The sequence below is a fragment of the Cebus imitator genome, unplaced genomic scaffold (genome assembly GCF_001604975.1).
Source record: "Cebus imitator isolate Cc_AM_T3 unplaced genomic scaffold, Cebus_imitator-1.0 Scaffold156, whole genome shotgun sequence".
In the NCBI taxonomy this organism is placed as follows: domain Eukaryota; kingdom Metazoa; phylum Chordata; class Mammalia; order Primates; family Cebidae; genus Cebus; species Cebus imitator.
The window spans coordinates 401,339-418,333 of NW_016107471.1; the positions used below are offsets into that span (position 1 = coordinate 401,339).

Consider the following 16,995-nt stretch of genomic DNA (forward strand, 5'->3'; position numbering starts at 1 on the left):
AAAGGTATAAACTAGGTTGACAGAAAGAGTGACAAAGAAAAGAAGTGATGGAAAGGTAATTGTAAAGAAAAGACTGAGCTAGAAGACTGATTGGATTATACATAGACAAGGGGAATGAGTAAACAATAACTGTTTAACTCAATCTAAAGGTATACATCATTAACATAAACAGGGACATCAATGAGAATAGGGCTTGATAAGGAAAGATGTTCCATTTTAGGCTGAATTTAGAGAAATTTCTGACAATTATATAAAACTGTCTTATAATCGAATTAATAATACTTTCAAAATAATTAGTTAAAAAGGATGCTGGTAAAGCCCAAAGATAAAAAGAATTATCTCTAATGTTAAGGGATAAAAGTAAAATTATAATACTGAATTCCAACTGTGAAAATCTGTTTTTGAACAATAAGAAGTTCTCTGAAGAAATTACAAAGGTTAATGTGAACACAGTAGTCACCATTCTACGGCAAAGGCGTGAACCTGTATTTACTATATTACTACTTAAAAGACATTTACATATACACACACATATATATATGTATATATATAATTACAATATATTTATTAGCATTGCATTTTAAATCAATACGTAACCTAAAAAAATGGAAATGAGGCTTGAAGATTTGCAGAATCGAGGGAATTGTAAACTGACTTGGAAGTCCCTGGTGCAGAGGAAGAAGAAAAGATTTTAAGGTTAAACTCAACAGGCTAAACTCAAAACTGCTGGAGAAAAATCTCGGCCCTGTATTTTATGCAAACCAGTATCAGTAAGTATCAGCAATAAGGCATTCTACATATAACCATATCAATCTCCCTAAATCTTTACAAAGTATGCCAAAATAGAGATATAATCACATACTGTAAAACTCTACCACGTAGCTTTAAAATCAGAAGCTGATTATTGCCCTGTTGGTAAAAATGAAATTCTACTCTAGAACTCGGTTCTAGAAAAAAACAGAAATTTATATCTATGCTTAACTTTGTGCTGTTTTGTAGCCTTGGGGGGTCAAGTCTCCGTGGAGTGGGTGAAGGAGAAAGGCCAAGATAGGAAATTTGACAAGAAACACTGCTTCTTCTCCTACATAGAGGACATATTTCTATACAAAAAGAACAGCTAAAAACTGGCTATCTTTTATAGCTTCTAATGAGAGAGCACATTCAACAAACAAACCTTTAAATATAACCTGTTTATATTTAAAATGAAAGCAAACCACTAAATTTTTAAAAGTGTATTTGTGGGTTGTGAAGTTCCTAAAACTTTTCTCTTGACAATAAAATTTAGAACACTTGAAAAAACCCGAAAAGCAAATGAATATTCAAAAAACAATAACCAACCTGGTAAAACATTTTAGGTATTCTATGATCTTTTGAGAGGTTAAATTTTAAAGAAACTATTCAAGGACTATTAAATCAGTGATTTTAGTTTTTATCATTAAATGTGGAAAGCAAGCTAAGTTCAAGAGATTTCTTAAAAGCTTAAAATTTTCTTGTGTGTGTGGTTTTTCATTTTATTTATTGTCTTTTCACTACTTGTTGTCCTAAATTTGCCCAAAGCGAACTCCGTTTTCAAAGTAACAATGGAAAAAAAGGACAAGAGTTGATAAATAAGAAGTGAGAGTGAAGAAAACATAACAAAAATGTTAATGCTTGATATTTTAAAGATTTTGACTTAACAGATTTCAGGAATGTGCAGATAAGGAAAAATTTCATGGAAAAGTGGAGGCGGGAAGAGGCTATGGGTTCAAACCCACACAAATAGTGACAAAAAGGATATTACGCAAATGGCATGAATTTAGAAACTTGTTTGTCAACTAAAACAAAATACCCAATAAAGATGTATCTACACAACACCAAACTAACCACTGAATTCAGTTAATCAGGAAGACACTGGTAAGTCTGACAATTCTTGCAACACGTGAATATTGAGGGGAGAAAAAAAGATCTTAAGAAGGCAGTAAAACGTATTTTCTTTTCCTCCCTAAACCAGTATTACAGTAATGTAAATATCAGAAATTTTCCTCTTTCTCCAAGCCAATAAAATTGGGTTCCTCCACAATAGTAACTTTAAATTTCCATTTGACAATGTGAATGAAACATATTGATTCGAACTATTATCCAATTATCCTGACTTCCTACAGTAATAAATGTCTTTCAGATTGTTTCACACTAAAATGTGTAAAATGTGTAAAACAAGTACACTTGAAAGAAATTTGAAGATTCATCTTATATAATTACATTATCATTTTTAATGCTAAAAGTTTCTTTCACTCTCAACACCATGGTTTTAAAATTTAAGAGTTATGATATGCCTTAAATAAACTTCAGCTAAATAAAGTTTGCTATGCATTAACGAATCTAAATTAATGAAATAGAGAAAGTGCTAAAGATCATGCTATATTTTTACTGGGGCCACATTTTGAATTCCATATTTGTCCTGCAATTTGTCAATCATTTCAATGTATCCAGTCAACTTTGTAAATAAAGGCTATACTTCAAGCCTGATATGAGAATTCGATTACATAAAATTTAAAATGGTCATCATTCACTTAAACAGGAAGCAGTACAAAGAAAAAATGCCACTACACACCTCTTTTTAAAAAGCATCAAGTTAATGTTCATAAAGTATAAAGCCTTGAGTTTCAACCTCCCAAACAAGTTTTTACCACAGTACTCAAAATAAGGCTATGATCTTCCACACACAACCAAGGCAACTTTGAGATAGCTTACAAGTCTTTTCATTTTAAGGGGAAGCTATTGCTGTAAAGATGTTTTCTATTATAGTAATTCCAAGTTGCCCGCTAAGAAAATAGAAAAAGGCTATGTCTTGTCACCTATTACCATCACTTAAAAATTGCTTTTATGCAGAACTGTACGTGGTTGTATTGCTTTTGGCCTGTTAAAGGCAAGGCAACATTATCTCTGGATTGCCAATAGTTTCTCCTTATTTGGCTAACATCGAGAGATCCCAATCAGACTACTATAAAACTTTAACATGCACAAAGCATCCATTTTGAGAAAAGTTTGTGACCAGCTTTCTTCCCCCACCCCTAAAAGAAAAATCAGAGCTTGGTAACTGGCTTTGAAAAGAGTGTCCCATATTTATTCTTCTCTTTTTAACCGCAGTACACACCCCAGGACTGGGGCTCAAGGATCTCTGACACTGCGGCAAACTTCGAGTATCAGACTCAACATGTTCCTGTCCGGAGGTGGGCAAGCTCTTCAGAGGGCTTCCTTAGTCTACCCACTTCCATCCCCTTCCTTTCAGCCGGTGCAGATCAGCTAATTACACCCTGTTTTCCCCTCCCAATGACCAGGAGTAATAAATGAGAAAACAGGAAATCGTTCGCTCAGGGCACTCGGCTTAGGGCTCTAGATTACTGTTATTATCATCCTCATTTGTAATCAAGTCCTAAAAAGTGCAACAAATCCAATGACCACCTACAAGTCAAAGATGTTCATCTGCCTAAGCGTCCCTAATGCCCCTTGTTAGTTTTCTTCTTTCAGCATCCGCCCCCCTCCCCCCACCCCAACCCCGCGCCAAGTGTATCACTGACACCAGGGTCCAGGCACAATCCCACTACACCCCTCCCTGTCTCGACCCGAAATCCCAGACACTCATTCACAAATGGCCCTGTGGCCCCAAGACGACCACAGTTCCTTTTCCCCTATGCCCCGGAAATCACCCGGTTCCCAACTCCAGCAGCAACTGTTCTAAAGGGGGCCTCAAGCCCAGCGCTCTCCCCTCCACCAGTTCTCTGCCTCCCGCCCTCTCGGGAAACCGCCCCCTCACCCGCAGCAGGGAGTCTCCCGCCGCCCCCAGCCTCCAGAGGCGGAGAGCCGAGGGCAGGCCCCGACGGGAGGCCGACGAGGACCCTCAGGGTCAGGAGAGCCAGCGGCCGGGCGCACAGACCTGGTGCAGGGCAGTGAGTCCGTCCACATTGGCGTAATTGATGTCGGCGCCGCGGTGCAGCAGCTTGAGGACCTCGTCCGTGTCGCCGCTGGAACAAGCAGCCAGGAAGACGGCGCCATCGTCGAACTTCACCTTGGTCTTCTGGCGCTTCACCACCGGAGGCTCGAGGTCCGTCTCGGAGCCGATCCAGCGCTTCAGCTGCTCGTTCCGCTTCTGCTTCGCGTCCGCCATCTTCATCCCCTCTCCTGCCGCCGGGTCTTCTTATCTTGAGGGGGGGGAAGGGGGAGGCGGAGAGGGAAGAGAGGGGAGGCAGGGGGTGTGTGAATGTTTCTATGAGTGCGGGCCAGAGGAGGGCTGGGAACCGGGAGGAGACGCTCGAGACTTCCAGTATCCCACAGAGCACTGGGGCGGCGCGCCCGGCCAAGCGGACCTCCCTTCCTACCACAGAAGCCCTCCCGCCCCCAGCCCGGCCACCCGTCACCGGCGGCCAATCTAACGTAACTTCGCGAGATCCGGACAAGGACGCGCCCTTCGACCAGTGCGCATGCGCCCTGGGCCTGCGCCCGCCCCAGGAAAAGCGCTCCCGCGAACTGCGGCGGGGGCGGCCGGGCCACCGGAGGGAAGCGGGTGTGGCCCGGGCAGCGGGGGCTGGGACAGACCTCGAAGGGAGGAAGCGGGGAAGGAAGGTTGTCCTGCCGGGATGGGGGCTCCCGGGGTTCCGGAGGCTAGCAATGGAACTGCAAGGCTCTGCAGGGCAGGTCTGTCTCCTGGGCTGTTTCAGCTCCTCCGAGTCGTTGGCTCAGGGCGGAGGATTTTCCTATTGGCTGCGTTATTTGAATGGAATGGAGGATAGGTCGTGAAGTAGGTGCTGGTGGTTGCTCTTTCTAAGGAACTCAGACGAACTTGGGCACGTCAGAATTAATAACCTTTTAAAAGTGGGGTCTGTGTAGCCGAGGGCTTTAATGGTACGTTCTTGAGGTTTCCACCTATTGACGAGGGTTGACCTGCGGTAACTGCGTTGGCTTCCTGCCAACCCCCGCTTTAGAAACGTTTTTCCTCTTCTCTTTACTTGTTTTGTTTTCTCGCACGCTTGAATCCTCTTCTTCTTTGCTTTAAGCCTGTCTGGTACTACCCGTGAGCTTAGCTGAGCCTGGTTACTGGTCCTTACCTTTTAAGGGATTTCTGGTTACATACAGCTCCATCGCTTTCTAAGGAGGGGTAAAGACCCAGCTGCGTCTAGCATTTAAACGGAATGTTAGTGAAGGCAATGAATTCAACCACTATTTATTGAATACATACTATGAGCCAGTAACTGTACTGGGTACTGAAGATACAATGAAAAATGTGACATTTATTTGAACCACCTCTTGAGTTCACTTGCCCAAAAAAGAGTAATTTATCATCATCATAAAAACAGACTTTAACTTTGCCTTGTATGACCACATGCGTGTACACATAGGATTTGTAGTACTGATGTCTTATGAGCCGTCTATCCGCAATCTCCACCATATTTACTGAACTCTACGTTGTTATTATCCCCTGTTATTTTTAGAGCGTTTAGAAAAGCCAAAATGAAAGTCGCAAAACCTTACCATGGAAGTTTAGGGGTCATCAGGACTGCATCCCTCAAGAACTAGTTAATTTTCTTAATTTTACCCAGAAGTAGGATTAGAATTCACTCAGCAAATAGTATGCACCTGTTCTGGGTCAAGCATTGTTCTAGGTGCTGGAGATAGAGCTGTGAACAAAAAAGCTTTTCTTATTCTCAGCATGATGCCTTTTGCAGTGGACTACTTCACAGCCTATCATATTGAGAAATTAAATAACTTAGTAAAATATGATTAGGAAACTACCTGCCTGTGAGACAGTTTTCTGAACCACAGTTATTAGGATAGCAATAGATGCCAGGTTAGGGTAAAAATATTTCATCTGAAAACATTGTAGAAATAGAAAATGAATGTAATATTTGTAAGATGTACCATTGTATGTTCATAACATATATTAGTAAGTCAGACCTTTGAATACTGATGGTGTTAGGTTCTGAAAAATACTGTTAGCACTAAAATACAGAATCCCTATCCACAGAATACAGCTCTCAGAATAAAAGAACTTAAGGATGCCTTGTCAGCTCCTCCCTCTACCTAGGCAAACTGACATCATATCTTTATTGTTTTCTAAGAACGTTATAGCCTATTTGGTAGCTCTTAAAAGTGCCCGTTGAATATAGATGCGTATCTCAAGTTTTCATTTGGGCAAAAAGAGTTTGGTGGGAAGTATGCTATTCCTGAGTCAAGCACTTATTTCAGGATGCAAAATTAATGAAACAATAGTTTATTAATAAAACATAGTCCATTCAGCTCCCTGAAGCTGTCAGGGAAAAACCAACCAACCAACTAGGGCCAATAATCATGCAAATTTCACTGAGTTTAGTTTATCTTCTTTCATGTCTCTAAGGGTCAAGACACTCTGTGTTATTATTGAAAGTACTCTCAAACTGCCACCTACTTTGTCTTTAGGGGGGATTTTTTTTTTTTTTTTTTTTTTAGTTGTTAGTGAATTAATGATACTGAAGACCTAGGGTTAATTCCAGAACAAGCAAAACTTTTTGTTGACACAACACAGTCCCAGTACCGTGTTTCAAGCCTGTAATCCTACCAGTTTGGGAGGCTGAGGAGAACTCTGCCCAGGAGTTTGAGGCTGCAGTGAGCTATCTGTACTATAGCCTGAGCAACAGAGCTAGACCCTTATCTTCACAAAAAAAGAAAAAAAGAAGACACACACACACACACACACACACACACACACACACGCTTTTATATTTGTCTAAGCAGAAGAAACAGGAGATACGTAAATATTTTCACTTCCTAATGGCCTCTAAACAGATTGGGATGTGAGGATACATTTTAGCTCCTTCAAAGCAAATTAAGCCATAAAGTAGAAGTACAAATAAAACTGTACTTACTAATTTGCATATATATATAAATATGTTTTTGGTTGCAGCAAATCAATCATGTTGTTGTTTTTTGTTTTTCTTTTTGAGATGGGGTCTTACTCTGTCACCCAGGGTGCAGTGCAGAGACATGATCTCAGCACCCCAAGTAGCTGAGACTACAGCTGCGTGCAACACCATGCTTTGCTAATTTATTGTTTATTTTTTGTAAAGATGGGTTCTCTCTATGTTACCCAGACTGGTCTCAAACTCCTGAGCTCAAGTGATTCTCTGCCTTGGCTTCCTAATATGTTGGGATTATAGGTGTGAGCCACTGTGCCTAGCTGGGGGTTTTATGTCAGAATAAGATCTGTATATATATGTTTCAAATCACACTACAGACATTACTTACTAACCATTAATTTGCTTGTTAATTATGATCAACTTAATTTAAATTATAGATGTATTTGAAATGCTGACATGCACAGCTTAGATTTTTTTCTGCTCTAAGCCCTTTGTTAAAAATGTACATAGTTATATTAATACTTTTAACTGATATGTTTATGTTCTCCTAATTTAAACCTGAGATACTAGTTTACATTTACATACTCGAGAATAGAACAGTCAACAAAGACCTTTGGTCTTATCTCCTGTATTCTACACCTGATCCAAACTTTCTTCCATTGCATAATAATTTCTTTCCAATGTTTTATTTAAGAACCTGAAGAAAAGGCTCGGCACAGTGGCTCATGCCTGTAATCCCAACACTTTGGGAGGCCGAGGCAGGTGAATCACCTGAGGTCAGGAGTTCAAGACCAGCCTGGCCAACATGGCGAAACCTCGTCTCTACTAAAAATACAAAAATTAGCTGGGTGTGGTGGCACGTGTCTTTAATCCCAGTTACTCAGGAGGCTGACAGGAGAATTGCTTGAACCCAGAAGGCGGAGGTTGCAGTGAGCTGAGATCACACTACTGCATTCCAGCCTGGGCAACAGAGCAAGACTCTGTTTAAAAAAATAAAACCTGCCAAAAAGTTTACAGTCCGTTCACATTATAATTTATTTAATTCCACCCAGGGAGTTGACCAGAACCAACGTGGAATGACCGTAACTTGCTTCAGACTCCATTTCTAGACCAATCCTGATTTCTAGATCATAGCATCTAATGCTTTGTCTTGTCTCTGGATTATAAGGTGAGTTTCTAATTTACTTTAGGGTAAATTTTCTGCCACATGAGACTTTATTTCAAGAAACTAACCCTAGCACAGTACAAGTAGTGGCTGATACACCTATGAAACTTCTTTGGTCCCCCAAAACTAGGAATCAGATGAGTGACTGGCAACAATCCAAAGTGCAGTCATACTGCTAAAGAGATGGTAACTCACCTCCATTGCACATGACTCCCAATCTGTATCATGTTGTGTCAGAACATCACATGCCCCTTCATCTGACTTAATGTTTACCAACCTTTATCACAATCATGTTGCCGGATCCAAGAACCACAAATAACTTGTATTTGCTTAATGTTTTCTTTAACTTTTTAAAAATAAATAAATTTATTTAAAAATAACTTTATTTTAAAGCAACATTATGTGGCTTTGGTAAGTGAAAAACATTTCCACTTGACATAAAGAAGACTGTTAAAGCAAATACAATGAAAACAAAACATCAGTTAAGTTGTGTGTCAAGGGTCTGAGCCTACGCTGTGCTCTCAATTTGTTAAAAAAGGGATATTGGTAAGGGTTGGGCATATGAGCATCAACCTAAGATTTTTCAATTTAGCATTATCAGAAAGATTAAAAGATAGTGAAAAAAGAATATTGTGCAAAATGCTTCACTGTTATTTTAATGTTACATCTACCTATTATAACATTACCTCATGTACCAACAGTCTACATGTCCTACACTTTAGGAAACTGGCTGACTTTAATTAGTATATGTAATAATAATTATGATTAATTAAGTGAAGGTTACAGGATGGGCCTTAGTGGCACACCCAACTCAAGGTATGAAGGCAAGGCATTGGTAGGAAGGCCAATTTGTATAAAAGTATCCCTGTGCTGAAGGACTTTCAGAAATAAGAGTCATGCTCCTTAGCACTGAAATTACAAGAATAAATTACAAACAAGGTGTCTTCAGTATCTGGAAGGCAAGTTTAGGGGCATGAGTTTTATCTTGGATCACTAGTATTTAGTTGAAGAATCCAATTGTCCTTCAAATCAAATCCTGCGTAAAGCTTTTAAATTCCTTCACAGACCAGAGTGCAAAAACAAAGTAAGGTATTATTGAGAGCCAAAATATGCAGTCATAACAGACACAACATCACTGATACTGACCATGCCCAGTTTTGGCAAGTGGGAATAGTATCAGCTTCATGTGATTGTCTTAAAGATTAAATTAATAATGTATATGAGAGAGAAAAAAATTTGAGATTTTGTTTGTGTTCTTGTATTTGCCTTTTCCTTCCCTCATTTAAGCAGATAGCAACTCTGCTTCCTTGCGTCAGGGCAGGTTTGTGGCAAGGAAGAAAGCAGAAGTTGCTTTCAAAACATTTTCCCTCCTAACTTGAAATGGCCACCCACCAATTTCTGTTTAATAATAGCTCAGGGCTCGTGATCTGATTGGAATTAGTATATGAGGTTGCTAGTATACATAACATTATAAATCAATAAAAATAACATCATTTTTTATTTGCCTTTATTTTCACTTGCCTAAATTTGCCTTTATTTTCACTTCACAAAAATTTTGACTGTACTATCCTGGAATGTTATTTTTACTTAGGGGGGAACCAAGCAGAGGGATTCACCCAAGCCATCCTTGCGTGCTTCTATGGGAAAGAAAGATTTCACTGAGAATAATAAGTGACACAAAGACTCAAAAGAATGAGAGAGAAGTCTGTTTGTCTGTTGAACCGCAGCGATTTGCTCACAGATCTCTGGAAGTAGCCCCAGAATGTGACAGGATCTCAAAATGAATGGCTGCTTCATAGAAGCTGGAACGTAGGCCTGGGTCTCACACTAGTCAAACGTAGATGTGTTACAAACATGGCTGAAATGTAGCGGTTTGGTGGATCTGAGGTCAATCAGTGAATATGTATTGATTGGCATAGATTTTTTGTCAATCATTATTCTGGGTTCTGGGGTTACAGGAGTGAATGAAACTAATGAAGTACCTGCCATCAATGAGCTTACATTCTAGTATGGAGGGACAGAAAATGAATACATTTTAAATGAATAAATTCAGATACCACTAAATGTAGTGAAGAAAAAAATTGGACTAAAGAGAGGAAAAGACAATTTCTGAATTTACTAGCAGTTAAGAGGTGTGGAGGTGTGGGGAAGAGAAGAGACTGATTTAACCAGGAAAGATCCGAGCTGAGGGTATATCCAGGTTTTCCGGGACCTGACATTATTACAGTTTAGATATTTCTCTTTAAGAAAAAGGATTTTAAATTACAAATAATTAAGTTCAAGGCCTTGGAAGGGGTCCACTCAAGTGGGAGACCCTAGAGTCTCTGCCCCTGGCTGACTTAAAGGATGGAGAAGATGCCTAAAGAGACCAGGCTAGGATAGATGCTTCAGCATTAACTAATTACACAGACACAATACATGACCACAGGAGCACTGTGTATGTATAATCTCAGGAACTTGACATATAACCCTGGTGGAGGTAAAAGACCAAGAATGACTGATAATGCATTCTCTACTGTCCAGGTGGTAAAGTTGAGACCTAGTTCTTTGCAGAAAATCAGGAAAGATGATCTTGAGGAGTCTAAGTGAGATTCTTTCCTGATATATAGATAAAGAGCCTTGCATATATTCAGCATGTAGTAGGGGTTTGGGTTTATTTTCTGTTACTGCTGTAAGCATAGTAAAACAACATCCAGTTATTATCTCACAGTTTTGTAGGTCAGAAGTCTGGGTGGGCTCAGCTGGGTTCTATGCTTAGGATCTCAGAAGGCCAAAAACAAGGTGTCAGCTGGGCTGGCCTCTTCTCTGGAGGCTTTGGATAAGAATCTGCATCCAGTCCCATTCAGATTGTTGACAGAATTCAGTTCCTTGTAGTTGTAAGAGTAGTTCTCTGTTTTCTCCTGGCTGTCTGCTGCGGGTCACTGGAGGCCTCTCCCCGTTTTTTACACACGGCCCCCTCCATCTTCAAAACCCGTCACATTGTATAAAATCTTTCTCAGGCTTTGTTTCTAATCTCTCTGACTTCCCTTCTGCCACCAACCTGAGAAACGTGTCTGCCTTTAAAAGCTAATGAATTTAGATAATCTCTTTGTCTTAAAGTTCATAGACTGCCTAACAATAATTAATCACATGAGTGATAGCTCATCATATTTACAGGTTCCAGGGATTAAAAGGGACATCTTTGAGAAAATATTTTAGAAATCTTGCCTGATACAGGGCTCAATAAATAATAGTTTCTTTCCATCTTACACTTCAACAAACATTCCTTGATTACCTACTGTAATCCAATAAGTAAGTCAAAGAGGTGAATAAAACATTGTGCTTTAGGTTAAGGAGTTCACAGTTTAATGGAGGAAGCTGATATTGAAACATAATTTTAATGTAATATAAAAGCTAATACTTACACAGAATTTATTAAGTACCCATTCCTGTTATAAGCACTGTTTGTATATATTACCCTACAGGGTAAGGGAAGGAAGATAGATAAAAAGAATGTAGGATGTGCTGTTGAAGCACAGAAGAATGTACTTTGGGGTGCTGAAGGAAGGGGCAGATATGAGGGCCTCTCAGGGAAGTCTCTGAGAAGGTAATGATACATGCACTCATCATCGTTAAGGAAGAGTAGGAATTGGCTAGGCATAAACATGATGTATGTGTAAAGGTGGGGGTGAAATTTTATTTGTATAAAGGCAGAAAGGAACAGTTATAGTAGTATCAGAACACAAAGCAACAAGAAAGTCATAACAGGACACAGAGCTGGAGAAATAGTAACCTAATCATGGAAAGTCTATACAAATTAGTGAACATGTTTATTATAAAAATGAGGATGATTGAAGGATTTTATAAAGTGTAACAAAGAATTATTCGAAATAGCTCAGATACCCCTAGGTAAAATGTAAAGAATGCTTTATTTTCAAAACTTTTCTCTCCTCCCAAAGCGTTTATCCTATGACTTACTCTTGCTAGCAGCAAACAATTAATCCTTGGCATAAACTGAGAATTAAGATGTTAATAAGGCTTAAAATATGACCTATCTCATTTTAAAAGAAAATTCTCAGAGACTGAAAAGTCATCAGTGCAATGGCAAGCTGTTGAAACCTTCAGATTTTAAAACTGGAATGAGCAATGCCTTTTTCTGTTTGGAAATCTAGCTTGGATGGCAGCTGGAGTTGTAGAGGGAAGAAAATGGGATGATGAGGAATGTTCTGCTAATTTTTCCCTATGCTCATCTGTCCATTTTAGTAGCATCTTGGAGTACTCATATTCTACAGGCTTGCCCTCATTATGGTTCAGTCAAGTAGTCTGGCTAGGCTAAATGACCCCATAGTGTCTTGAGAACTTACAGAGAACATGTGTTTCTACCCTCACCATCATAATTTAAAGATAATGAATAAATGAAGGCTTAAAATACTACCATTAAGATAATGGAGGTTGTGGTTAAAAATTGTTACTAAAAAATATGGGATAATGGGAAAGTAGGTAGAAACTATTATATAAATAACAGTTAACTTCTTCTAAATTTTAGAAGGTTGAATGCTATGTAGTAGACTTCTGTTTTTGGTTTGTTTTAATGTCACCTGTCCAGCATCCCTCCCCTCTTTTATTAATAGTAGTAATGGCCGGGCCCGGTGATTCACGCCTGTAATCCCAACACTTTGGGAGGCTGAGGCAGGTGGATCATGAGGTCAAGAGATAGAGACCATTCTGGCCAACATGGTGAAACTTGGTCTCTACTAAAAAAAAAATACAAAAATTAGCCAGGCCTGATGGTGCACACCTGAAGTCCCAGCTACACAGGAGGCTGAGGCAGGAGAATCACTTGAACCCAGGAGGCGGAGGTTGCAGTGAGCTGAGATCATGCCATTGTACTCCATCCTGTCAACAGAGAGCGACTCTGTCTCAAAAAAAATATGTATAGTAGTAATAGAACGAGACAGAGTGTGATAATTCCATTTATTATCTCGGCACTCCCCAGCAGTAGATACATGAACCAGTTAGGGTTCTTGAGTGCAAATAATGGAAACGCACACTGCCTATATGTATTCATTTTCTACTGTTGTATAACAAATTACCATACACAAGACTGGGTACAGTGGCTCATGCCTGTAATCCTAGCACTTTGGAAGGCCAAAATGGCAGACTGCCTGAGCTCAGGAGTTCAAGACCAGCCTGAGCAATGTGGCAAAACCCTGTCTCTACTAAAAATACAAAAAAAATCGGCTAGGTGTGGTGGTGTGAGTCTGTAGTCCCACCTACTTGGGAGGCTGAGGTAGGAGAATCGCTTGAACCCAGGAGGTGGAGGTTGCAGTGAGCCGAGATTGCACCACTGCACTCTAGCCTGGCAACAGAACAAGACTCTGTCTCAAAAAAAATAACAGTAATTGAATGTATAAACACTGAATTTGTTTCCTCTGCTAGACATATAACCAAGGATTCTAGAACATATATGTCAAAACCCAACTCTCTTATTTTGTTAGCTATCACTTAACATCAGTTTAAATCATTCATTTACTCACCATTATTAAGCTGATATTTATGAGTAGCCTATTGGTACTCTGTATGTACTAAGCCCTGTCTTAGTGCTAAAACTATAATAATGTAAACACTCATTCCCTGCAATCAACAATATGTAATGACCAAAGATTCAACTCCATGATCAAGCATAGCACCATTAATAGTAGAGCAGCCTCTGTTATGTGCCTCAGCATTACCTAAATTTTAGCCTGAGAGTTTAACCAGGCCTTTTAGATCAATTATCACTTTACTAGAAACAGATAGAAGAGCATATTAGATGATACCACACGTAATTAATCAGACAAATCTGAAATATAGGATAATCTCTAGGACACTGGCCTCGACTTTTTTAAAAAGTCAGTGTTGTAAAAAATTGTAAATAGGCTGGGCCTGGTGGCTCACGCCTGTAATCCCAGCACTTTCGGAGGCCGAGGCGGGCAGATCACGAAGTCAAGAGATCAAGAGTATCCTGGCCGACATAGTGAATCCTATCTCTACTAAAAAATAAAAAAATTGGCTGCAACTTCTGGGAGGGGCTTGTACACCTGGTGCGGGAGCTGCGGGGCTCAGAGATTGTGTTTGAAGTAGCGGTTCTACCAACTTGTCCAGTGGTTCCAGAGCCGGTTTTGACCGCCACATTACCATTTTTTCACCTGAGGGTCGGCTCTACCAAGTAGAATATGCTTTTAAGGCTTAACCAGGATAGCCTTACATCAGTAGCTGTCAGAGGAAAAGACTGTGCAGTAATTGTCACACAGAAGAAAGTACCTGACAAATTATTGGATTCCAGCACAATGACTCACTTATTCAAGATAACTGAAAACATTGGTTGTGTGATGACCAGAATGACAGCTGACAGCAGATCCCAGGTGCAGAGGGCACGCTACAAGGCAGCTAACTGGAAATACAAGTATGGCTGTGAGATTCCTGTGAACATGCTGTGTAAAAGAATTGCTGAGATTTCTCAGGTCTATACACAGAATGCCGAAATGAGGCCTCTTGGTTGTTGTATGATTTTAATTGGTGTAGATGAAGAGCAAGGCCCTCAGGTATATATGATCCTGCAGGTTACTACTGTGGGTTTAAAGCCACTGCAGCAGGAGTTAAACAGACTGACTCAACCAGCTTCCTTGAAAAAAAAGTGAAGAAGAAATTTGATTGGACATTTGAACAGACAGTGGAAACTGCAATTACATGCTTGTCTACTGTTCTATCAATTGATTTCAAACCTTCAGACATAGAAGTTGGAGTTGTGACAGTTGAAAAATCCTAAATTCACGATTCTTACAGAAGCAGAGTTTGATGCTCACCTTGTTGCTCTAGCAGAGAGAAACTAAATATTGTCGTTAGTTTACCAGATCCATGATGTCACTTAACTGTGTGTTTAGTAACAACAAACCAACATTACGGAGGTCCCTGGATTGAAAAAGGAGCCTCTCCCACTCCTTCTACTGCCGAAGTGGTTAGGACTCTATATAAATAAAAACAGTGCTTTTGGAAAAAAAAATACAAAAATTAGCTGGGTGTGGTGGTGTGCACCTGTAGTCCCAGCTATTCAGGAGGCTGAGGCAGGAGAATTGCTTGAACCCAGGAGGCGAGGTTGCAGTGAGCCGAAATCGCACCACTGCACTCCAGCCTGGCGACTGGTGACAGAGCGAGACTGTCTCAGAAAAAAAAAGAAAAAAATTAAAATAAAAATGTTCTAAGTTAAAAGACACTGAAAACTATGACAACCAATTAAACATGTAAGTTTTGATTAGGTTCTGATTTGAAAAAAAGATATATTAATTGATTATTGGAAAAATTGAATATGGATTGTGTTTTAGATGATATTAAGGAATTTTTATTTCTGTGCTAAGATGTAATAATGTGATTATGTAGGAATGTATCCTTAATTTAAGGAGATGAGTATGTTAAATATCATGATATTGACAACTTGCTTTCAAATGATTCCATGAAATAAAAAACAAATACAAATGCATATAAGTAGTCGATAATGCAAGATTTTAATTTCTGAATTTAGGTAACAGATATCCAAATGTCTTTTACTATTTTTTCAACTTTGCTGTCTGATATTTTTTGCAATAAAGCATGAAGGAGAAAAAGAATGGATTGTGGGGAGACTGCGTTGTGATTCTCTAATAGAGTCGATGCAATTACTCCAGAGATATTTGGATATGTGGGTAGAGGTATTTTTGATTATCAAAATGATTGTGGAACACTGCTGTGGTTTATGAGGAAGAGAGTAATAACTAAATAACTTGCAATGTGTAGGAATTTTCCAAACAACAACTAAGTACCCTTCCCAAAATGCTAATAACTCCCTGTTGAGAAATGCCAAAATTAAACGAATAAATAGATCATACAAAAAATATTTCCTTGACCTTATATAAAAGCCTAATGTTTCTTCACCAATTCAAAAAAAAATACTCCTGATAAAGTAATCTATATTCATGGTTTCCATACCCATGTTTTTAATTCATTCCTCAGTCCACTCAAGTTTGGTATAACAACCACCTTCCTTAAAACTGGTTTTTATCAGGATTAGCACTGATGTAATTGCTAAATCCAAAGGATGTTTTACAGTATTTGACCATGGTGAATATTTCCTCCCTCTGGAAAATTTCCCCTTGTCTTCCATGACACTACTTTCTTCTGGGTTTTCCTAACTTTGTAATTATTTTTCAGACTCCTCTTATAAGCCTCATTTTTCTCTGTCTACATCTTATTTCACAGGATTTCATCTTTAACTCTCTTTTCTATTTAATTTTTCTCAGATCCCAACCTGAAGGCCGAATATTGCACCTAAGTCCCATACCTATTTACACAACTGCCTACTGACATGAAATCTTCAAGCCTAATACACATGAAATGGAACTTAATATCTTCCCCACGTACAATTACTTCTTTTATAGTCTTTATTTCAGTTAATGACTGGGATGTACATAATGGTTTAGGAACCTACCAAAGAGACATGGATTCCAAATGGCAAGGGAGGAGAGTGGTAGGGAAAGAGATGGCTAATCAAGGGAGAATTGAATGAGGTGTTTGGAAGTGATGCAATGTGAATTAGGGAGGACACTCCATGTACAGGAACAGAGGCAAAAGCAGAAAGGAAAATGACACTACACTTTTTTTTCTGAAAATGAAGAGTCAGAATTGATGAAGTGTACATTTTTTTTGGCAGGAAGAATGGGCAAGAGATATGGTTGGTAAGTCAGGCAGAAAATAGATCATGAAGAATCTTTTATGCCATTTGAAGGAGTGTGGATCTTATCCTATCAGGTCAGAGTTCACAGGTTGATTGTTAACAGACTATACAAAAGTGGTTTTTTGGCTTATGCCATGCTTTACAAGGTGTTAAATTGTTTGTTGACATTTAGAAGCTAAACCATTTCATATAAAATCTGTTTTATATGAATTTCCACTCTGTTTTGAAGAACTGGAAGT

At 39.2% G+C, this 16,995-nt stretch overlaps 1 protein-coding gene, 1 non-coding gene and 1 pseudogene across 15 annotated transcripts in view; 2 read left to right on the forward strand and 1 right to left on the reverse strand.

Annotated features, from left to right (window-relative positions):
• Positions 1 to 4,413, reverse strand: part of PPP1R12A (protein phosphatase 1 regulatory subunit 12A) — a 158,904-nt gene extending 154,491 nt beyond the window's left edge. For all 13 annotated transcript variants that reach the window (XM_017543461.2, XM_017543462.2, XM_017543468.2 and 10 more), the window contains exon 1: positions 3,914 to 4,413. In XM_017543461.2, coding sequence (XP_017398950.1) covers positions 3,914 to 4,150 — 237 coding nt within the window. In that variant the 5' untranslated portion in view covers positions 4,151 to 4,413. The remainder of the gene's footprint in view (positions 1 to 3,913) is intronic.
• Positions 4,414 to 4,454: 41 nt separating this feature from the next.
• On the forward strand, positions 4,455 to 12,712 carry LOC108314545. Its single transcript, XR_001829524.2, has 3 exons — positions 4,455 to 4,671; positions 7,919 to 8,034; positions 10,742 to 12,712. It is a non-coding gene; the product is annotated as an uncharacterized LOC108314545 (transcript).
• A 1,277-nt stretch (positions 12,713 to 13,989) lies between these two features.
• Positions 13,990 to 15,043, forward strand: LOC108314546 (annotated as a pseudogene). The gene has a single exon (XR_001829525.2). The product of XR_001829525.2 is annotated as a proteasome subunit alpha type-6-like (transcript).
• The last annotated feature ends 1,952 nt before the right edge of the window (positions 15,044 to 16,995 follow it).